The sequence below is a fragment of the Schistocerca nitens genome, chromosome 3, assembly GCF_023898315.1.
Source record: "Schistocerca nitens isolate TAMUIC-IGC-003100 chromosome 3, iqSchNite1.1, whole genome shotgun sequence".
NCBI classification, from domain to species: domain Eukaryota; kingdom Metazoa; phylum Arthropoda; class Insecta; order Orthoptera; family Acrididae; genus Schistocerca; species Schistocerca nitens.
The window spans coordinates 57,389,717-57,414,404 of NC_064616.1; the positions used below are offsets into that span (position 1 = coordinate 57,389,717).

Consider the following 24,688-nt stretch of genomic DNA (forward strand, 5'->3'; position numbering starts at 1 on the left):
AGTAATCCAGAGTGTGCCACAGGGTCAATCCTTGGTCCCTTCCTGGTCTTGGTTTATGTCAGTGGCATGACACAACTTTCAACTCACATCTAGTAAGCCATGCTGATGACACCTCCTCCTATTTTATTAGAAAGACTTGTCATTACAGTAAGTTGCAACTAATGATGTAACAGAAGTAACCATGTATTTTCTACACCAATGTCTAGCCACTAACATCAGTAAAGTCCACCTACTAATATTCAAACAACCAGCTCCCATGAGGTTGAAATAAACAACATATGTAGTGTTACATCAGTACAAACAGATAACATTGATTTCCTTGGTTTAATCTGGACAAAAATCTTCATTGGGTAAAGCACATTAATGCTGTATGCGACAAAATCAGCAGTAGCTTGTATCTGCCAAACATAGTTCCAATCATACACTATGGAATAATGTATGCATTTCTTAACTATGGTATGAATTGTGCGGCTGTGCAGCAGACCTATACCTGAACAGAATACTATTGTTACAGAAATGAGCAGTTAGGCTAATACATGGACTAAGGTTCAGAGAGTCCTGTTGTGAAACCTTTGTCCAACATAAATATTTAACAATATATTCCTTAGATTTGTATAAATCTATTATATTTTTGTGAATAACAAAAACAATGTATAAGAATGTAGTGATACACAGAATTATGACACTAGGAGTAAGGGCAACTGCTTCAGGAAGAGGACAACATTAAAAATAACTGATGATTGTTTTTATACTAATGTGCAGACATAGTTCAACAAGCTGCTGCATACTTTGAAAACTTGTGAAGCAAAGGTGTTCCACAATGAGTTAAAAGAGTTCCTAATAAATAAGTGTATCTACTCAGTGAATTCTAAGCTGCAGGACCTGGGTTGGAACATGCAATATAATAAGAATAATAAGATGAATGCATATATCATTACTGTATGTGTTATTTATATTAATTTATTACTCAAATTATGTATGAAATTTACAAAAGTCTTCGTCTTGACAGCTACATGCAAAAAATTTAAATAAATAAATGGTGCACTAAGAAATGAAAATAATAAGATATTTACTCACCCTCCCAAGTCGAAAAAGTCTTCTTGGACATCAATGGTTGGTATTCTTAAAATGTTGCACCATATATTGGCAATCAGATGCTCCATAGGTGTTGATGGCAGATCTTGTGGATCAATACTGCAGTCTTCATTTACATCAATTTTTGGTAATGCTCTCTTATCTAATTTCCCTGATCCTTCCACAATCGGTGTACTGTATAAAAAATACAAAATAAAAAATATAACAATAATACTACTACTTTATGTAATCTATGTGGGTATTTATCACAAGTAACAGAACACTAGCAGATATCTATGGCAACCAACCTCGAAAGAAAGAAGAATTTTGATGGTATCATGTAAAATGGTAACCTTTTCTTAAGAGCTGCTCTCACTGCTTTACGAGAAGTTTTACCTTCTGGCACTATGTACGCAACAAGAAATTTATCAGAGCCTTCTTCTCCTAGTGCTAGCACACATCCACTGTTGACCATGGGCAACTCCAAAAGTGCAGCTTCAACAGCCTGTAAATAGATTGATAATATAAATGTCACACAGTAAGTTAATGAAAGATTGCAGGTATCTTATTTTATTTAATGCTACAGTATTTGCTATCATCTGTGAATTGATTGTTATGATTTTTCTGGCAGCAATTATGTACCTCACAGGTGCTGACAGGAAGGACAGTAAAATTATTTTCATCTTCGTATGTTAATCTCTCTATATGTGGCTAAATAAACTAAGGAGAATTTAACACCTACATATAGTCAAGAACAAAACAAAGAATTAGAAATATACTGTAGCATTAACTTACTGCAATAAATGGTGAAACTAAGAGCAGCTCAAAACAATAAAATAGTAAATCATGAAATTAAGTTTTGAAACTAAAGAAGAACTGGAAATGGGAAAGTAATATCACGGTGGCAGTAAGAGAAAAAGGAAGGAAATATCATTCAGAGCTCTAAATCATATGATGTACACAAAGCATAAGATAACAACAAGTTCATACAAGATACCATATGTTGGTAATGTATAGTATAAAACATAGAATGACCTATTTGGGATATTTATTAGTAATATAATGTGAAACAATGAGTTATGCCTACAAATTGCAGACTTAACATTTCAAAAATTAAAAACAAAATCTAAGTTTTTCCAGACAGTGACCTTATACTACTTTAATGAAGGAACTCTTCAGTCCATTCCAGCATCACACACACACACACACACACACACACACACACACACACACACACACACACACATTCCCTCATTGTATATACCTTATGAATTAAATAAAATTTGCAGCATTGTCCCCAGTTGGTCTTGAGTCAAATGGAAAGATTGAACCAGAAACTTTGAAGGCTCTGTGACTTTCTGGGCTTGCACCATTAGCTTAAAAACTGTAGAGTCCTCCTAAATGTGTCACATGTACAACACACATCAAAGGCTGCTACCCAGGAAGTATTGATATAAGAGTCAAAGAAATGCCACATACAGGCAGAGGTATTAAAATCTTAGTGATTAACTGCTAAAGTATTTGCAACAAAGTGCCACAACACTTTAAAAAGCAGAGGACTGCACATAATGGTAGCTACAGAAAACTAGTTAAAACCCAAAATTGATAGCAGTGAGACTTTTGAGGAAAATATAAGAGTATATCAAAAAGACAAGGGTAATAGTACAAGGCATGTTTTTTTTAAAGTATGTACTGTTTTGAAATAAAAATAACACAAGTAGAGTTTCCTTAGAAATTTTAGTTTCACATGAAAGCCTGACTTTAATCTACTTTTCTAAATAATTCCCACCAGTATTCATTGCTTATATATTTGGTTGTGAGTAAGTGAAATGCCTCCTTCGACTGAGAATCCTGCTGTCTGTGAAACATGCACTGTGATTCATTTTCTTACTGCTGAAGATGTGAAAGTGGCTAAGTTCATCATCAGGTCAGTGAAGTGTATAGAGAAACATTACATGTGATGAGATGATATGGTAATGGGGAAGAGCTTTTAAAGATGGCCGTATGAATGTACATGATGATTTGATGCAGGAAATTGATGAAAAAGTGAGAGAGAACAGACACTGCATGATTTTGACATTATGTGGTGAATTTCCTCAAGTGTCAAGAAGTGTGCTGTTATATTTGGTCTTATGCACATGTGGGATCTCAATTGGTTGATGCAAGTGTGGAGCACAATGCTGTATTGACATAAAGGCAGATAATTATCTTTTATTCTTAGTACTGATAACATTAATAAAGGAATGAATACATATCTTTCTCATAGCAGTTGACTGTACAAGGTCCTTGTTAAGACAAATACACAGTTCTGAATTATCCAGTCACACTTCACATTATGAATGATAATTACAGAATACATAAGCCCTGGCCAGCAAGTACATGAGAACACTGAATAGCAAGTACAAGAGCAAGTCACAAGTGAGCCTGAGAGAAGTTGTTTTCATGACATAAATACATCCCCTGCTGGACCTCAGCCCTCTGGTTGCAGTGGCAGTTGTGGGAAGCTCAGCAGTGACTAGTGCAGCATGTACTTCAAAGTGCGATCAACTGGTAGTGGTTAATACTGCAAGTGCTGTACACAGTTTTTTCCTAATCAGGTGGCAAGGTTTCTTCAAGGATGCTATTCAAAAGCTAGTTGTATGGTACATTAAGTGCCTTAATATTGGTGGGAATATGTAGAAAAGGACATTAAAGTACAGGATTTTATGTAAAAATGAGACTACTTATAAATGTCTACTTCTTTTATTTTTATTTCAAAATGGTACTTACTTAAAAAACACGCCTTGTAAATGGAAGTGGTGTATTTGTCTCAGTAGACAAGAAACTAAAATCCTCCAAGATAGAAACTGAAACTTCTTGGGAGATTGTCTTGGTAAGAAGCGCTATCATGGGTTGTCATAAACTTATGACTGGATCTTTCTGTTAGCCACCAACTCACCTCCATATATAACAAAAACTTTGGAGAAAATAAAGTTCACTAGTATGTAAATTTCCCAATCATACTGTCATCATTGGAGGAGACTTTAACTGTCTAACAACAGATTGAGAAAATTACACTTTTGAAAGAGGTGTGTTTGACAAGACTTCCTGAGGAATATTACTAAATGCATTCCCTGAGAACTATCTAAAGCAGATTGTTTGGAAGCCCACTCATGATGGAAATATACTGGGTCTAATAGCAACAAATAGATATGACCTCTTTGAGCATGTCCACACAGAAACTGGTGTCATGATAATGTGGCAATTGTAGCAACAATGGCTAGCAAAATACAAAGGGTAACTAAAACATTCTTCAATAAGGAACTTGAAACATTTAGTTCTGGAGAGGAGTATGTAGAAGAACTATAGCTCAGATTTACACAAGAAACTTCTAAAGAAGGCAATGTGTGAACCCTTCAACCACTATTGCAGCAGAATATTATTGAAGGACCACTCCCAAAACCCAAAGAAATTCTGGTCATATGTAATGGCCATTGGTGGTACCAAAATTATCATCCAGGCACTCATGTATGAGAATGGGGCTGAAGCTAGCATAGCAAAGCAAAAGCAGAAATGCTGGACTCTGTTTTTGATTTTCCTTTACAAATAAAAATCCAGTGTATCACCCCAATTCAATTCTCACATCACTACAAAGATTAGTGATATAGACACTAAGGTCAGTGGTATTAAGAAACAGCTGACATTGCTAAAATTGAATAAAGTTCCTGCCATTCTATTCCATCTGGCATTTGAAGATATTTGCAGCCACTCATGGGAATAAAACATTTGCTTAAGATGAGCCCAATTGTTGTTTCTTAAAATTATATCAATATATGGTGTTAATGAACTCTCTTTTATTGAGATCGAATAGAAAACTTGAATTTTAACTGAATAACATTTCCTTTATTTTCAGTTTATGGTACACAAAATGCAACCAAATTTTCAATTACTTGTGTGCTTATATTCTATATGACTTTTTTGACATCCATTCAAGCAACACTCACCTGTATCTCAATACTGTAACCGCGTATTTTTATCATAGAATCACAGCGACCACATATTTCAAGATTACCATCTGTTAGCATGTAACCCCAATCACCAGTACGGTATAGACGTGGACCAACAGTTGGAGGTACATGGTCTGGCCTTGGGATAAAGCGTGTAGTATTTAAATCGGGACGATTGAGGTAGCCCATTGCAAGTGTTGGACCTCCAACATATATCTAAAAATAAACAAAAGTAACAATTCTCTAGTAGCTTTTTAGTTAATCGAGTTCTGCAAATATATCTCTATTTCTTCCAAATTTAGTACGTTAATTACGTACCATTTCTTAAATATCTCTTGAGTTATGGAAAATTTTGAAACTGGGCATTAAATTTCCAAACAAGCATTTAAATATAGTTGCTTACAAAAGCATTAAATAGATAAATTTCTTTTCTAATTTTATTATCTTGCTAATTGTTAAGTATCAGTTATCTGTGATAATAGTTCTGCATTACAAATGTGAAAACAAACAACATCAACAGCATTTACTTCACATAAAGCTGATAACTTTAGGAGAAGTAGGACAAAATTGTATACAGATGTTATATAATAGAAATGTGAGTTGAACAAATGACTAGAGTTACGGGATTTTCTCTGCCTCGTGATGACTGGGTGTTGTGTGATGTCCTTAGGTTAGTTAGGTTTAAGTAGTTGTAAGTTCTAGGGGACTGATGACCATAGATGTTAAGTCCCATAGTGCTCAGAGCCATTTGAACCATTTTGAACCATAGTTACGTACATAAGGTAATCAGATGTAAATACAAAGTTTTCTGCCAAATGCGTTAAAATTTTCCAAAAGTTAGAAACAAATACCATACCATTTATAAGAAATGAAAACAAGGGCCCTAACAAAGAATTTATGTATAAGTTTGAACATGTTTGAAGTACACAAAACAATATACAATCTACAATCTTTATATATCCCAGGCCCAGCCACGGCATGACATACTTCATGTGTGCAGGTTGTGTGGGCTAAGGCCCGGCCTGCCTCAGATTTGCTTGGTCTTTCTCAGAAGTATCCACAAGAGCACAACATTTCATTGAGTATTGTGATGTGGTATTTCTCAGTTGGCACAACACTCTTCAGTTTGGCAGAATTGTGGTGTTAATGCTGTTTATCCTTCATGGGCGAGTACTCTACCAACTGAGCTTCCCAAGTATGACACGTGACCCATCCTCACAGCTTCAGTTCTGCCAGTTCTTTGTCTCCTACCTTCCAAACTTCATCCTACCTTCCAAACTTCACAGAAGCTCTTCTGCAAACCTTGCAGAACTAGCAATCCTGGAAGAAAGGATATTGTGAAGACATGGCTTAGCCATAGCCTGGGGGATGTTTCCAGAATGAAAAGGCAAAGGTCCTGAGTTGAAGTCTCAGTCTGGGACGCAGTTTTAATCTGCCAGGAAGTTTCATATCAGCACACACTCCACAGCAGAGTGAAAATCTCATTCTGGCAGAGCCCATTATGTTCCATGAAAACCCATTACACTAATGACTTCAGACAATAAAGAGTCTTTATGTGGGGTGACTTTCTTTAGAAGGGATCACAAACTTATATATATTTCCACATGAAACTGAGAGTGTGCTGCACTATAGACAATATATACTTCTTGCTTCCATACCTTCATATGATGGATGAATAAGTGATAATTTTATCTAAAGAGATAAATTTCAGCTATACATATTTCACATTCTGCTCAACCATATATTTTTTTTAAAAAAAATCTGCTTTGTCATCAAATATATATACACGATTAAATGGAATTTTGAATCGCAATGGACAGAACGGTTAATTGCTACCAGAGTAAGACACTCTGCACTGACATTGTTATTCTTTTAACAGTAACTAAATCCTTATGATTTATTTTGGATTGTTCTTGAAGATGATTACAGCTATGTTGGCTTATCTGTTGTTCTGGTACTCCATTCATTCTTTGTTGATAGATATAAAACATACTGATAAGACGACTGATATGACTGCCTTAAGATCTGCTTTACTTGAATGATTTGGTATTTTTCTTTTAGTTGCAGAATGTTCAGTCTTTTGATGTATTTTACTCTATCTCCACCAAACTATGGATGACAGGCAACAGGCTGATCCCATATTTCTAGATTTCCGAAAAGCATTTGACATGGTGCCCCATTGCAGGCTGTTAACAAAGGTATGAGCATATGCAGTAAGTTCACAGATATGTGAGTGACTCGAAGACTTCTTAAGTAACAGAACCCACTATGTTCTCCTTGATGGCGAATGTTCATCAGAGACAAGGGTATCATTAGGAGTGCCCCAGAGAAGTGTGATAGGACCGCTGTTGCAATTCACCTACATAAATGATTTGGTGGGCAGTGTGGGCAGCAGTCTGTGGTTTTTTGCTGATGATGCTGTGGTGTATGGTAAGGTGTTGAAGTTGAGCAACTGTAAGAAGATTGAAGATGACTTAGGCAAAATTTATAGTTGGTGTGATGAACGCGGAAAAATGTAAGTTAATGGGCAGGAAGAACAAACCTGTAAGGTTCAGATACAGTATTAGTTGTGTCCTGCTTGACACAGTGAAGTTGTTTAAATATGTGGGCATAATGTTGCAAAGCGATATTTAATGGAATGAACGTGTGAGAACTGTGATAGGGAAGGCGGATGGTTGACTTCGGTTTATTGGGAGAATTTTAGGAACCTGTGGTTCAAATGTAAAGGAGACCACATATAGGATTCTGGTGTGACCTACTCTTGAGTACTGCTTGAGTGTCTGGGATCCGTGCCAAGTAAGAATGAAGGAAGACACTGAAGCAGTTCATAGGCGGGATGCTATATTTGTTACTGGTAGGTTCAAATCTATGGGGATTCTATGGGAATGCAAATGGGAATCCCTGGAAGGAAGGTGATGTTCTTTTCAAGGAATACGATTGGGAAAATTTAGAGAACTGGCATTTGAAGCTGACTGCTGAACAATTTTACTGCCACCAACATACATTGTGCATAAGGACCATGAAGTCAAGAAATGGGACATTATTGCTCATGCAGAGGCATATAGACAGCCTTTTTCCTTCACTCTATTTGTGAATGAAATGGAGCAGGGAATGACTAATAGTGGTATGTGGTACCCTCCGCTATGCCCTGTGTGGTGGCTTGCAGAGTAGAGATAATGAATCCCTGTTCCATTAAAATTAGATGAAATTTGATAACATGCAAAAAGAAACCGTCAGTGGTAGTAGTAGAACACATTCTGTAGTGAGGGAGAATTATATAACTGTTGCTGAAGGCAATTATGACTATGAAGATGATGATGATGATGATGATGATGATGATGATGATGCCTCTAGCAGCTAACAAATGAATATAATTTTGTCTCTTCTGTTGTACTGAAACTCAGCACTTTGTAATGCAGCTTATAAGTAACTGCACATTTGTAAATTCTCATATTGTAACCAATGGCAATAATTTTATCATTTCAGTTTTAGTGAAACTCAACATTTCATAATGCAGCTTATAAGTAACTGCACACTTGTAAATTCTCATTTTACACACAGCAGCATGAGACATACAAATTAAATTCCTAATAAGGGTACAATGCATGTACTAACATACAATGATTTGATAAAGCAATTCTGCACATCTTCTGATCACAGCTGCATCTGCCATCTTAAAGTGAACCCCTGGAAGAGTACTGTGCACATGCAGCTATGTGGCTGTTGTTTACCATACCAAATTTGCTGCTGTGCATTCAAATCAAACTTACAGAACAATTCTACACAGTGTGTCAATTACCAGAGCTGTGTGCACAACACTGTATTCATGTGCATATCTGGCTATTTTTCCAAGAAGCCATCATCTTGCTCATATTACAACTCTAGGTCAGTGGAACATCTTGAACATGTTGCTTGTGGACAACTATGTGCTGCAAGAGTCTTCTAGAGTTTTCTCAGTGACAAGTTTTTTTTTCGTGCACATATATGCATCATTCTCTTTGACTGTCAGAGATTCAAGATCACAAAAAATGAGTTTTTTTCTAAAGGAAATCATTTTTCAGATATTATGTGGCAATAGTGTGGTTGCTTGTTGTGATTACAGCAAAGTAAGTGACAGAGAAATGTCACCGACACAGCATTGACCAGTATGCATGTAGGTGGAGACAGTGCTCAATAATTTACATGCAATTATACTGTCGTGACCATATGTATTTTTGAGAATTTTTAAAAAGTGAACTGAGACAGAGTCTTGCTGACAGGGTATATAATGTTGAAGACAAAGGTTCCTGTCACTTCCTACATTAAGACAGAAGACAGATGTTGGGAAATAAGAGCCAGTTACTGAAAAATTAAATGTGGATCAATTATTTAAGAAGTGGCATGATTACCACATAAAGGATTTCCCACTGGGCACCAATGAAAGGAGTGCACATTGTTACTAACTTCTTTGAAATGTAATGGATGACATATCCAAGTGGACTCTGAGTTTTTAATAGAACTGATCAATGGCTCATCTTTTCACTGCATACTGAACTTGCTCCTACATTTAAATGAGTGGATTACCTGATACACTACATAAATTTACTATATGATGAAGACAAGTTCAAAATTATAATTTTCCATTTTATAGAACTTCAATGTCATCAATAAAATAGTTTTGCGCCCACACACACACACACACACACACACACACACACACACACACACACACACACACACACACACACAGACATATACAGGGTGTTACAAAAAGGTACGGCCAAACTTTCAAGAAACATTCCTCACACACAAAGAAAGAAAATATGTCATGTGGACATGTATCTGGAAACGCTTACTTTCCATGTTAGAGCTCATTTTATTACTTCTCTTCAAATCACATTAATCATGGAATGGAAACACACAACAACAGAACGTACCAGCATGACTTCAAACACTTTGTTACAGGAAATATTCAAAATGTCCTCCGTTAGTGAGGATACTTGCATCCACCCTCCGTCGCATGGAATCCCTGATGCAGCCCTGGAGAATGGCGTATTGTATCACAGCCGTCCACAAGACGAGCATGAAGAGTCTCTACATTTGGTACCGGGGTTGCGTAGACAAGAGCTTTCAAATGCCCCCATAAATGAAAGTCAAGAGAGTTGAGGTCAGGAGAGCGTGGAGGCCATGGAATTGATCCGCCTCTACCAATCCATCGGTCACCGAATCTGTTATTGAGAAGCGTACGAACACTTCAACTGAAATGTGCAGGAGCTCCATTGTGCATGAACCACATGTTGTGTCGTACTTGTAAAGGCACATGTTCTAGCAGCACAGGTAGAGTATCCCATATGAAATCATGATAATGTGCTCCATTGAGAGTAAGTGGACGAAACTAAAATGAGCTCTAACATGGAAATTTAGTGTTTCCGGACACATGTCCACATAACATCTTTTCTTTATTTGAGTGTGAGGAATGTTTCCTGAAAGTTTGGCTGTACCTTTTTGTAACACGCTGTATACAAAATAATTGTTCAAACATGAATTTAACATGAATAATATTAATTTTATATTTTTCAAAAACCTAATTACTTTTCATATGTTGGATTTATTTCAAAATCTGGATATTCATTTTTATTTTAATTTGAAGTCACCGATATCAAAAATTGTTAAATATAAGCTGTCAAAATAATTTAGTTGTTAAGTAAAAGAGTTTCTTTGATGCATATATTAGCTTTGATCTCAATGCATATATTAGCTTTGATCATCTTGAGTTGGTTAGAAGAAGCTGTTGTATGTAGCTGAAGGGAAGTGAGATGTGAAAGTTGGTTTTGTTTCATGCACAGGTTGTATTGTGTCTGTAATTGTTTATGTGAATCATAACCATTTAGAAAATATGAAATAAACATGTCTACCGTAGATATGAACACTTGCAACTTTTATTTCTAGTATAAAATGCAACAGTAGACAAACCCGATATCTTTCTGCATCCATCTGGAATTTAGGTGCCTCAAGACTGCTGGGTTGACGACAAGAAAATGTAAAGAACTTAAAGAAACAGATAAGTGAAAATAATTACTTTCACTTTTGCTACTACTGGAAATGATATACAATTTCTAATCTGTTGTCTCTTTTCTTGAACTGTTTAAGAAGTTGAAGAAAATTGACTGGAACCACTTCATTGTAAAAGTGAGGTTTGGGAAGACATTTTGATTTTTCATAATTATTGGTACATTATCAAGGTTGGGGGAGAGGGGGAGGGGGGCAGGGGGAGATTAGTGTTTTAACATACTGTCGATAAGGAGGTCATTAGAGGTGGAGCAAAGCTCAGATTAGGGAAGGATGGGGAGGGAAATTGGCCATGCTCTGTCAAATGAACCATCTCATCATTTGCTTGAAGCGATTTAGAGCAATCACAAAAGACCTAAATCAGAGTGGCCAGACATGGGTTTAAACTGTTGTCCTATACAATGTGCGTCCAGTGTGCTAACCACTATACCACCTCTCTCAGTTATTAGTAGGTTGGTGGACATTAGAAGTTCTTGTGTGAGTACGTTGACAGCAAATTAAACTTGCTCTGCCTTGTCCTACGTCTAGCAAAAAGACTTCATCCTGAAACTTTTACTTATGAATAATTGCATCATCTACATATAAGGATGCTACAAGAGTTGCTTACTTTGTAACTTTTTTATACATTGTTGTCTTACAGAAACATGTTTTGGGGTAATCAGCTCATAGCAAAAAAATTCGTTGCTCAGAAGAGAGCTATCAATCTTGAAAGGAGCTCATCTAAGACACTCTTGCAGAAATATGTTCAGAAAACTACAGATTTTTATAAAGATATCTTATTATGTTTTCTCCCTTGTATGTTTCATTAACAAAAATCTCACTCTCTTTCAAAACAAGTAGTTCACGTTATGGTCAACATATGAGGTCTAAAAAGGACTTACACAGTAACCAAACCAACTTTGTCCTTATGCAGAAAGAAGTAAATTACTAAGGTGTGAAATTTTTCAGTGATCTACTTACAAATGTAAAAAGTCTTAGTCCTTACACACACAAATTTGAGATCAGACTGAAAAAATACCCGCTGCAAAATTCATTCCACTGAGTTAGCGAATTTTTGGCATAAATGAGAATGCATGTGTGTAATTTTATTGTATAACTGGGATGTCCCATTAGTACAAGCATAAATTATCTTGTTGTAAAAGATATACTGATATTTATGTATTAAGATATCTCTGATATGAATGTCTTGTAGTGTATGAGTACATATTAATACTGATGTCTTGTTGTATTATGTACCGTACTTATTTTCATGTATTATTACATAATATTAACTAATATGAGTACTATCAACCATATTGTACCCTGCTGTATCCAGTACTGTAAATTTTATAAATAAATCATGATTGTAAATATTGTTAAAAACCTGACTGACTCAGTTCGAATATAATGAATTTCCTCGATACAGAGAAGTTGCTGTCCATTCATCAGCACGGCTTTAGAAAGCATTGTTCCTGCGAAACGCAACTCACCCTTTTTTCACCTGATATCTTGCGAACCATGGATGAAAGGTATCAGACGGATGCCATATTCCCTTGACTTCCGGAAAGCGTTTGACTCGGTGCCCCACTGCAGACTCCTAACTAAGGTACGAGCATATGGGATTGGTTCCCAAGTATGTGAGTGGCTCGAAGACTTCTTAAGTAATAGAACCCAGTACGTTGTCCTCGATGGTGAGTGTTCATCGGAAGTGAGGGTATCATCTGGAGTGCCTCAGGGAAGTGTGGTAGGTCTGCTGTTGTTTTCTATCTACATAAATGATCTTTTGGATAGGGTGGATAGTAATGTGCAGCTGTTTGCTGATGATGCTGTGGTGTACGGGAAGGTGTCATCGTTGAGTGATTGTAGGAGGATACAAGATGACTTGGACAGGATTTGTGATTGGTGTAAAGAATGGCAGCTAACTCTAAATATAGATAAATGTAAATTAATGCAGATGAATAGGAAAAAGAATCCCATAATGTTTGAATTCTCTATTAGTAGTGTAGCGCTTGACACAGTCATGTCGATTAAATATTTGGGCGTAACATTGCAGAGCAATATGAAGTGGGACAAGCATGTAATGGCAGTTTTGGGGAAGGCGGATAGTCGTCTTGGGTTCATTGGTAGAATTATGGAAAGATGTGGTTCATCTGTAAAGGAGACCGCTTATAAAACACTAATACGAGCTACTCTTGAGTACTGCTTGAGCGTTTTGGATCCCTATCAGGTTGGATTGAGGGAGGACATAGAAACAATTCAGAGGCGAGCTGCTAGATTTGTTACTGGTGGGTTTGATCATCATGCGAGTGTTACGGAAATGCTTCAGGAACTGGGTGGGAGTCTCTAGAGGAAAGGAGGCGTTCTTTTCATGAATCGCTACTGAGGAAATTTAGAGAACCAGCACTTGAGGCTGACTGCAGGACAATTTTACTGCCGCCAACTTACATTTCGCGGAAAGACCACAAAGATAAGATAAGAGAGATTAGGGCTCGTGCAGAGGCATATAGGCAGTCATTTTTCCCTCGTTCTGTTTGGGAGTGGAACAGGGAGAGAAGATGCTAGTTGTGGTACGAGGTACCATCCGCCACGCACCGTATGGTGGATGCAGAGTATGTATGTAGATGTAGATGTAGATGGTTCCATATCCTACCAACTCTGATGCTATTGGAATCAACAGAACTCAAAGAACTCACTATTAAACTAATAATATTATTATTATTATTATAACTATTGGATAATAAAGCTGTGTCTAGATTAAATTTGTTTTCACAGTATAAACAAACATTTTGGTGTTGCTGCCACATTACAATGGGATCTTGGTGCCTTCCCTGATCATTATGTGAACAACTGCTGCTGCTGCAGAAATGCATTGCCCAGCTCTCATAATTTATCTGAGGTGAACAGCAATTGCAAAATGACACAGTGATCTGCATCAAACAGATTTGCTTGATATGACACCACATTTTGTATTGAATTCTGGATATCAGTATTTACTGATGATGATATGTTTTACTCTAAATACAGAAAGGTTTCTGCTCTGAACACCAAAGCTGATACTAAGGTTGCAGATTCACTTAAGAAAATAAACAGAAGAAGCTCATGAATCTATATAAATTTTCTTGGGAAAACAGTTTTGCTTCATCATTTTCAAAGAGTTAATTAATTATCTCATAATTAACTATTACTGCAATTTTACAATTTTGAAAGCTTCAGTTGTTGAATGTATCAATAGAAATCTCATGAGAATAATGTTCAAAATGTTCACACCACTAGGATCCTTCAAATGGACGAATGTGGTATAATACCTGCTGGGTCAGTACATTCACATCAACACAGTACAATTAAAATAAGGCTGTCTGGTGTAAAAGATAATAACTTTTTATTAATTGCCTATAGCAAATGCAGATTACTGACTCATGTATATCTAAATTTATGGTTGATGATTTTATTATGATCAACAAACATGAGAAAGATTCTGAAAATGGGGTACACCAGTGCCGCAAATTTGTATGCCAAAACAGTTTGAGTTTTTAAAGAACAGAAACAAATCTAAGAACATACTTGTTTGAAGATAACATGTCCACACACATAGCTGTAGGTTTCTACGAAGTAAAATTGCAGAAAATGAAATATCCATTAAATATCTTGAGAAAATCAAATGAAAATACAGAACCAAGACTTCATTTATTCATTTACTCATTCATCACACCCTGTAGACCCCATCAAGGAGAACCTTCAAGGTATACATTACCAAAATGCACACAACTTGCAGTAACTTCATCTATGCATAGTATTAAAAATAAACTTTGCTAGGTATGTGCTTAATACAGTTCATATTAACAGCAGCAAAATAAGCTACTGCCTGCCCTGTTATACTAAATAGTACCTGCTGTTTAGTTTCTTTTGGTTTAAAGTGACATATCACCTGGATTACCTTATGGTGTCACGATCTGATGTTATTTGTGTGTGTGTGTGTGTGTGTGTGTGTGTGTGTGTGTGTGTGTGTGTGTGAGAGAGAGAGAGAGAGAGAGAGAGAGAGAGAGATCTTAAACAGAGCTTATTGCAGGCTAGTACAGGAAGGACATTTGCAATGGAACTGTTTGAGGGAAGATGGAGGGGGAAGGGGGGATTGGGGGGGAGGGCTAGGGGTAGGGGAAGGCAGGAGTCTGGTATGGAGATACTGAGCTAAGACTGGGAGATCCAGCAATATGTTTAATATAAGACAATCACTTTAATTTGTTAAATTCCCCTTCACCCTCCAACATTGCTGGAGGACACACTAACTGTCTGTTACTATGATTCCACATGGTAGCTCATGTCATAAATTAATGATTGTATGTTTGACTTTTTGAATTGGTGGACCTAAACAACAAGGTAGATTGTGGTAGAACATACACAGCTATTACATCAAAATGATTTTGAGAAAATCAAAGGCTGTTATACCAGTGTACCAATTGAAACTCACACTTTAGACAATCCTGAATGCAAGTACTCTTCACAAGATGTTGCTTATCAGGTAAATATGAATATTTATTTAAGAAAGTAAACACTGTTAAGTCCTGTCCTTTATCATAATTTACTTTAATTTACATGACAGGGTGATGTTAGAAATATTAAGGGCCAACCTTAAAAATGTTTACATGCTGTAGCAAGGTGCTTGCTAAAATTATTTAGATTGTGCTGAATTGTAGATTAATTTTTGAGGTTGTTATACTTTATTATCGAAAGGATTGTTAATGCAAATCTTAGAATTAAAAACTGAAATAATTCAGATCTTTTAAATTCACATTTTTCATTGGTTTTATAGTACAGTTTTGTTAATTCATGTAGAAAGTAAACAGTGGTACCATATGGTAAGTCAATTCTAACCGAGGGCACTCAGTTTGCAAGTGAATGTTGTTAAGCACCCATTGATGAATTTTTAAGAGTAAATTTTTTAGTAGAATTCGTCATTTTACGAATACAGGGTTGGACAAAAATAAGGAAACAGTATGTGAAATGCATGCTTGAACATAAATGTGGCTGCTAGCCAAGCTCATGAGATGTGTTGCTGTATTTGACCACAAATAGCATATGTGCAGTGTCCTCTATGCTGAGTAATTCACCAAAATTTATATCACATGACACTACGAAACCAAAGAACACAACATATGACAGCTTTCCTACTTTTACATCACATACCAGTATGTCTGAGAATGTTCTCAGTGTAAATAATGAGATAAACAAAAGTAACATAAGTATTATGTTCCAGTCAATCTACGTGAAGTATCTTGGGATGTACAAGCAACAGAACACCATCTCAAAACTATTTTTTATGTTATTAAAAATGACTAAACGTGATTCATAACAGAAAAAGATTCTTCTGTAGCTCAAGAATATCAGATAATGAGATGATATATGTACACCAACTGACAGGATAATGTGAGTAGAGTGGGAATAACACTATAATAAATGTGACTAATATCATAATTTCTTTGAGGATAGATAATTTGCATAGCTAATAATATTTTAATTTATCTCTGAAAATTAATCATATTTGTGTCATTTAGAATTATGTGATGAGCGAGTTTTAAAATGAAGTGGAAAAAACCACAAGTGGAACAGACTCTTTTTACAAAATAAATTTTCTATTTAAATATAATGTACATCACAACAGAATTATTTAGAAACGTTAATCTGATGGCAGAGACTTTTTTAAACATCATCAACGAGTAATAGTGGCAGGATGTTTATAGTGCTGATAACATAGGCAACAGATATAATGCCTTCCTAAACACATTTCTCATGCTCTTTGAAAGTTGTGTTCCGTTAGAACATTTCAAACATTGTACTAGCATTAACAGACAACTTTTTTGGCTAACTAATGAGATAAGGATATCATGTAGTGCAAGGTGAGAAATAAACCAAAATTTTAGAAATATTCACAACTGAGAGGCTGTAGCACATTACAAATAGTACTGTAAGGTGCTTAAAGATGTCATTAGCAAGGCAAAAATCATGTGGTGTGCAAGGAAATAGCTCCTCCGTGGCGCAGCGGTAGTGGTACCGCCTACTGCGCAAGAGGGCCCGGGTTCAATTCCCAGCAGGGGACTGGATGTTGTGTGTCTGTCATCATCACTGACACGCAAGTCGCTGAAGTGGCATCATCTAAAAAGACTTGCAATATGGCGGTTGAACCCTGAAGGGGATATCCCGGCCAATAGATGCCATACAATCATTTCATTTTCATCGAATAGCTAATTCTCAGGATAAAATTAAAACAATGTGGACAGTTGTGAAGGAAGTGTCTCACCAATAGTACAAGTTCAAGGATGTAAAGTCAATACACAGAAAAAATGTTTTTGTTACTGATAAGTTAGATATATGTAATGTATTTAACAATCACATTCTGAACATAGCAGATGAAATAAATAAAAACTTATTTTCTACAAGGAATCATATAACCCACTTAGAAAATGGCTTTCCAAGACTGCTATCTGAAATACATCTTCATCTTCACAATACTGACAAGGGGGGCGGGAGGGGGGCGGGAGGGGGGTGGGAGGTTATTGAGTCAGTTATCAAATTGCTGAAGACTCTCATGCAGATAATGGGATATCTAGCAAGGTAGTAAAGTACTGTTCAGTATGCATTAGCCCAGTACTTAACCACATTTGCAATTTTTCCTTTAGCATTGTTCAGTTTACTGAATGATTACAGTACTGAATGGTGAAATCACTTTATAAAAAAAAGGAAAAAGGCATAATGTAGATAATTTTAAACCTATTCGTACGCCACTGGTGTTGTATAAGTTATAAGTTATTAAAATGTTGTATATATAAGAATATTTGATGATTTCAGTCCACATAATTTTCTGTCACACTTACAGTTTGGTTTTAGAAGAGGTTTAGCAGCTGAATACACTATATTCCCTTTTCTCGGTGAGGCACTGGTGGGATTAAACAAAAAGTTGCAAACAATAGGTGTTTTCTTTGATTTACCTAAGGCATTTTATTGTGTTAGTCACAGAATATTACTGTAGAGGTCAGACCATTATGGAATACGAAAAGCAGCTCACAATGGGTTCCTCTTATACTGTAACAACAGACAGCAAAAAGTTATTCTCCATAGTAATGAGAACTACTATGAGGAGGCATCTGACTGAGCCATGGCTAAGCGGAGGACGCCGCAAGGGTGAGGATTCTAAAATATTTGTGTTTGCTCATAAACACTAGCTTGGTAGTGAAGGATGTTGAGTACAACATGGGTGATGTATCAAATACTACACTTCAAGACATAAGTTCATGGCTTGTAGAAGATAAATTGATGCTTAACCACAGTAAGACTCAGTTTTTACATTTTCTAACACACAATTCGATTAAAATTGACATTTTGATTAAACAGAACTGGCATATTATTATCAAGTCCGGTCAATCCAAATTTCTAGGTGTTTAGATAGATGGTAATTTGTCATGAAAAGCTAAATTTCTGAATCTTGTTCAAAAAATGGGTGCTGCTATACTCACCACTGGAACAGTATCTGCAGTAAGAGATATGGTGATGTGCAAATTAGTCTACTTAGCCTATTTTCATTTGCTTATGACATACGGATATGCAAGATGTGGTAACTATTCCTATTGACAGAGTATTCTTTGATGATTTTGTTATTAACAATATGAGCTAACTCACAAGATTTAGTAGCTTTCATTCGGTTAATACTAGGCAGACATACAATCTGCATTTGAATTGCACCTCCTTGACTCTTGTGCAGACAAGTGTGCAGTATTCTGCTGCATCCATTTTCAGTAAGCTATCATAATAATTAAAAACTCTTAGCTGTGATTCTCATACTTTAAAGTCTAACCTGAAGAATTTCCTCACGGTTCACTCCTCCTATTCTATTGAGGGAGTTCCTGGAAAAACTTGAGATATATTGTTGATTATGGTACTATATACAGTTTGTCATCTGCACAGGATTCATGTAAATTTAATTTTATCTATTATTAACTTTTTTGATGTCACTTTCATGTACTGGCATATTCCATGATAATGGAGATTTGCCCCCAGTTTGGTTCTATGGAACTAGATGTGTAAAATAAATAAATCTCTCCACACAGACTTTCCATCCCAGATCACAACTGAAACTGATACTGAATAATGTAATTAACAAGAAAATTTATGGACGTTGATAGTATGTAGATATTATAGCTAAATACATACCTCTCCTGGTACAGCAACTGGTTTAATATTAAATTCTTCATCCATTATAATTACATGTACTCCTGGTAGAAGCTTCCCCACAGGACAAAACTTACGCTTTTCTGGATCAGGTATTACTGACAAGTCTGCAATGGAAGATAAAAAGAAGAATGGTGGAATAGCCTTATACTCATCAACAGGAAAATTAAATCAGATTCAAACATAAATCTTCAGGATACCTGCGCATGCAATATCATGGCATTCTGAAACACTATACAAATTCAGCATCTTCACTTGAGGAAAAATTTTTGCAAATCTGTCTCTAAGTATCATTGTAACAACTTCTCCACAGAACCATATTTGCCTGTAACAAGAAGTAAATTTAGATCAACAGGTATGTAAAGTATAGCATTGATTAGGAAATATATCCAGTGTTTTATTACCTCATGTGTTTGAAAGCTTCTTGAATCGCATTATCCTTGTTGAAGTCAAGTAGCGTCTGAAGCAGTGATGGAGTGAACATCATTCGTGTAATTTTATGCTTTGATAAAAATGTGAAAAGCCTAGGTGGATCATAAATTATATCATCTGGCACAATGTATAAAGTTTTCCCTGTGGACATAAAATTATTTATCTGTTTTTTAGCAGACTAAAGACAACCTGCTTTATTACAGTTATCAAAATCTAAACCTTAAAAATGTGGAAAAACTGCCTTCAAAGTAAATGTTTAAAATGTCAATTTATGTCATGAAAATTCATATTTCCAGACTTTATTACATCCTCTACGCCTTGGTGTAAATAAAATAAGATGTCTTGTATCATTAACTGGAACATGATGTTACTATATTCTGATGGTTTGGGAACATATTAAAGCATACAGTGTGGGAAACTTCCTATGCAGTTTGTTGGAAAGCAATACCTGTGATGTATCACCTTCACAAACTTTTTGATGTGCTCTCACTGGTATTCTGTGCACTGCTGCAAATGTTCAAACCACTTGGTGAAGGCTTCATGGTAGGCTTCTTTTGGTAGGCCTTTTAGGTATGTATCATAAACAGGGACAGTTATGTCAGGGCTAAGAGGTGGATGGGGAAGTGTCTGGATCTGAGAATCCAGAGCAAAGACTTTGTTTTAGGAGCATGGTGAGCTGGTACATTGTAATGATCCCTGCTAGACATGATTTGGATGTTTCTGCTTGATAAATTCAAATAGTTCAGGCACTGAATCTCCACAATGCCAACCTAGAATAACACTCTTACTTCTGTCAATACACTGGTAGTGACATACCCACTTTCCACAAAGAACGTGTATACCATCCTTTTCCTGACACTTTATGCAATTTCCACTATTACTGGATGGCTCTCCTCTCAGATCGTCTATACAGATGACTGCCTCCAATTTGACCTGCCAGAATCAAATTTTCCTAGCATACGCTGGCAAAATTAAACACTCTTTGTTTCTTGATCACAAGTTAGAAGGTGCAGTGTCCAATGACTAAAGACATTAATTAAAAGATCCTCATACACAATCTTATAAACTGCTGCTGATCTTCTCCATGAGTGCATTCAATTTGTAGACAGGTGCAAGAGGAATCTGGACTCAAAGGTTGTTTACTTTAGTAGCACCAGCTACTGATTTTTGTCCTCAAGAGAGTTTCACTTACGCCTGAAAAGATGAAACTAGTAACACACTATTGTTTTGGAAAGTGAAGAGTCATCAAAGCCTGCTGCAAATTTTCCAGACACATCTGCATATAGTACTATCTTGAAATCATAAAAATTATCTTCATAGAAATGCATCTGTTACAACTTCATTACTGCCTCAATTCAATTATACCACCCATGGTATTGAGATTTTCAGGTATTTATTACAAATCAAAAGCCCATTACAGGAAAGGATTAAAATCCAACCTTTTTATTTTGTGGGCCCTGCTCTACAATCACATGTCTCGGTGCACTCTTTATCACTGTCATTCAGTGTAAGCTTATGTAGTTGTTGGGTTGGACAAAAGCATTCTTGGTAACTATTAATGTCTAACTGATAAGAAAATCTTGGGCATTAATAAAGTGTTTCAGCTGTATTTAGTCCTTTATTATTGGTCACTACCAATTTTTTGACACTAGAAGCCACATCTCTGTGGTGAACATATACGGTAACTAAAACATATGATCACCTGAAGATGTGGCTTGTGGTGCCACGAAACCAGTAGTGACCCAGTAATAAAGGACTAAATACAGCTGAAGTGGTTTATTAATACCCAAGATGACTACTCATAGCTGTTGTTGACCTACCTACATGTACACTGAGGCTTTTAACCACAAAATATTATTCAAATAATTATATAATCAATTGTTTAAGACTTTCCTGATGCAGAAAATAACACTGAGGATCTCGTGCATTTGATACACTGATCAGCATCATCTGATTAGTTTTTCAAAATGTGGGTGAACTACATCATACTACGTAAATATGTGGAAATATCACATTAATTAAAAATTGTTATCCATTATATATAACTATATAAAATTTTTTCTTCAAGTGAATGATGTTTGAGTAGGGAAAAATGAAAGGGACTCTCAAACATCTGCTTCATAAGTTGTCACAATTTGAAGAATGAATAAATTAATTTTACTCTTCAAGAGGTAAGTAATATTACCAGATTTAGGTTTTCCATGACTTCCCTAAACCACTTAAAGCAAATCCCTAGGTGGTTTCTTTGAAAAGGGCACAGCTAATTTCCTTCCCCATCCTCAAAACAATCCAAGCTCATGCTGCATCTCTAATGACCTCGTTGTTTATGGGATGTTAAACCCCATCTTCCTTCCTGTTTTTCTAGACAGCATCCTATGGATCTTGAATGGCTCCCCCAAGTACAACATAACTCTATTGATGACTCATGGTAGACTTCCTCTGCAAAAACCTCTTAACATTAGACACACAGCTTAACATTATGTAAGCTACAGAGAAGAACAGGTAGATCCTGCTCAAACTGTCAAAACATTTCTCTGAGGATGTCTTTTCTACAGATGTGGATGAAATATAACAAAATTTCATTTTTATGATTATTTTACTTCTTTTTTCATATTATTTTACAGGTCTACAAACTTACCTTTCATCAGTGGCCTTAGCATTTCCCAGACAAAAAATACATTGCAGGCCTCTCGCTCTGTCTCTTCATATGGATATGCAAGATGTCGCCAGTGGTAAGAAAAAACTGCTCCACGATGTGGACACTGTATACCTAATGGGTATGATACAAAAAGTAAAAAAAAAGGTAAGTATTCAAAAGAAGTTTTTCAAATATTTCAATAACATGGTTATTTTTATTCTTGGGCATTAGGTGGTGGTCTAGAGCATATTTCTGTGCCTGATGTTTTGTCTCCTATTCCTGGAGAAATCCATTGAGGCTAAAATACACAGTTAGTCAATATTCAAACTTAAACAAGCTCAGAAACTAAACTGTTATATATAAACAATTTGGCTTGTTGACTTTGTTTCAAGTTTGTGTATTAACTTACTGCATAATTTAGGTTCCTGATGAAACATAAGCCGCCAGGAGATGAACATTAGGCACAGAAACATGTCTTAGACCATTACCTAACATCCAAAGAATAAAAACTGCAAAGACTTTCAATAACTGGCATTTCAATTAAGAAGTAAAATGTACACCTTCACTGTTAGTTGCAACTTAAACATACTGTTATATCAATTTATGGTGACTGTTCACACATGTTTCTTTCAAAATATTCTCATTAGGTTTAATTGATTAAATGTATATGATACAAATCTTTCTTGGCTAGTAGTGCAGTGCTATGATGAGTTTTTGTGATCTTCCCAAGGTGTTTTATTGTGTGGATCATGTTATTCTCTTAGAAAAACTCAAGTTTTATGAAACTGATGGCTTTACATACACCTGGTTTGAATAATACCTAACAAAGAGAATGCAAAAGGTTGTACTGAATAATTCAAACAATGTTGGAAGGGTAGAAAATTTTAGTGACTGGGGAGAAACCACATAGGAGGTCTCATAGAGTTCAACTCTGCGCCAACTCCTATTCCTTACATATGTTAATGACCTTCCACTTAACATTCAAAAAGCAGAATTGGTCACAAAATTGACTCTCCCCAAATTTTGGAGAAAAAAAACATGCTATATTTAGTTATATACAACAAGTAGAGTCATGCCAATAATTGATATAAAACATGAGCAGGGGTCACTAAATAGGGTAGAATGCTCCAAATTTTTGGGAGTACATATTAATGACAACTTGAACTGGAAGAAGCATGTTACTGAGCTTCTCAGACAATTAAGTTCAGTTACTTTTGTTCTTCATAAAATAGCTAATCTTTGCTACAAACAAATCAACCTCTTGACATATTTTGCATATTTCCACTTAATAATGTCTTATCAAATAATTTTATGGGGTAATTCATCACTCAGAAAGGAAGTGTTGATAGCAGATAAGTGGGCAATTTTAACCACGCTGTTACAAAATATATATTCACTAATAAGACATGTTGTAAGTAATCCATCACAATTTGAGAACAGTGATATCCATACCTACAACACTAGAGGGAAAAATGACTTTTATTACCCAATGTTAAAACCGACAGTGGTTCAGAGAGAAGCTGAGGATGAAGCAATAAAAATTTCAGATCATTTATTAATTAATTAATTTTATTTATTTATTTATTTAGCACCCGTATTATCATATTCATGATATTGGACTTGTCAAAGCAGAGACCAGTATAAAATATTACATATTTACATCATGTATAAAATCTTATCATTGGTATCAACACGTCTTTATAATAAAAACATTATTCTGCTTACGTACTACATACAAATAGAAGAAAAGCTTGTGAAACCCCTTGACTGATTTTACTAAAACTATTAAATACCAGTACTTTAGTTAACTAGGCATAGTAACATACAGCACAAAAGCCAGGTGCATAATTGCATACATACATGGATGAAAGAAGTTTGGTTTTATCTAGGTATAGTTGATACTTATGAATTTTTGTTTAAAGTTATGAAGTAGATCTACAGATTTGAGCAAAATTCCAGGTATTCATTAATGCTGTAAAACCTGTTGTTTATTAGTTGAGTTTTTAGTTATTTTTGGAATGTATTAGTGTTTGGTATTTTTTTGATGCTATCTCTACCGAATTTTTGGTTTGTAAACAGCACTATCCTGATATAGTGATTTTCTGTGCACATCCCTATGATAATCATCTCTGTTCCTTGTTTGATAATGGTGGATCTCACTATTCAAAGGTGAAACTTGATGGTTTTTAATGAAGTATATGCTTTCAAATATAAATATAGATGGTAAAGTCAAGATTTTTAATTCCTTAAAGATACCCCAACATAGCGCTCTGCAAGCAGCATCACTTATTAATCTTAAAGCTTTCTTTTGGAG

At 35.7% G+C, this 24,688-nt stretch overlaps 1 protein-coding gene across 3 annotated transcripts in view; it reads right to left on the reverse strand.

The window, feature by feature from the left end:
* Nucleotides 1-24,688, reverse strand: part of LOC126248021 (uncharacterized) — a 405,163-nt gene that overhangs the window by 117,695 nt on the left and 262,780 nt on the right. For all 3 annotated transcript variants that reach the window (XM_049948611.1, XM_049948610.1, XM_049948612.1), the window contains 7 exons: nucleotides 22,375-22,506; nucleotides 19,709-19,877; nucleotides 19,505-19,629; nucleotides 19,287-19,411; nucleotides 5,058-5,276; nucleotides 1,383-1,579; nucleotides 1,078-1,269 (listed from right to left, as the gene is read on the reverse strand). In XM_049948611.1, the coding sequence (XP_049804568.1) occupies nucleotides 1,078-1,269; nucleotides 1,383-1,579; nucleotides 5,058-5,276; nucleotides 19,287-19,411; nucleotides 19,505-19,629; nucleotides 19,709-19,877; nucleotides 22,375-22,506 (1,159 nt within the window). The remainder of the gene's footprint in view (nucleotides 1-1,077; nucleotides 1,270-1,382; nucleotides 1,580-5,057; nucleotides 5,277-19,286; nucleotides 19,412-19,504; nucleotides 19,630-19,708; nucleotides 19,878-22,374; nucleotides 22,507-24,688) is intronic.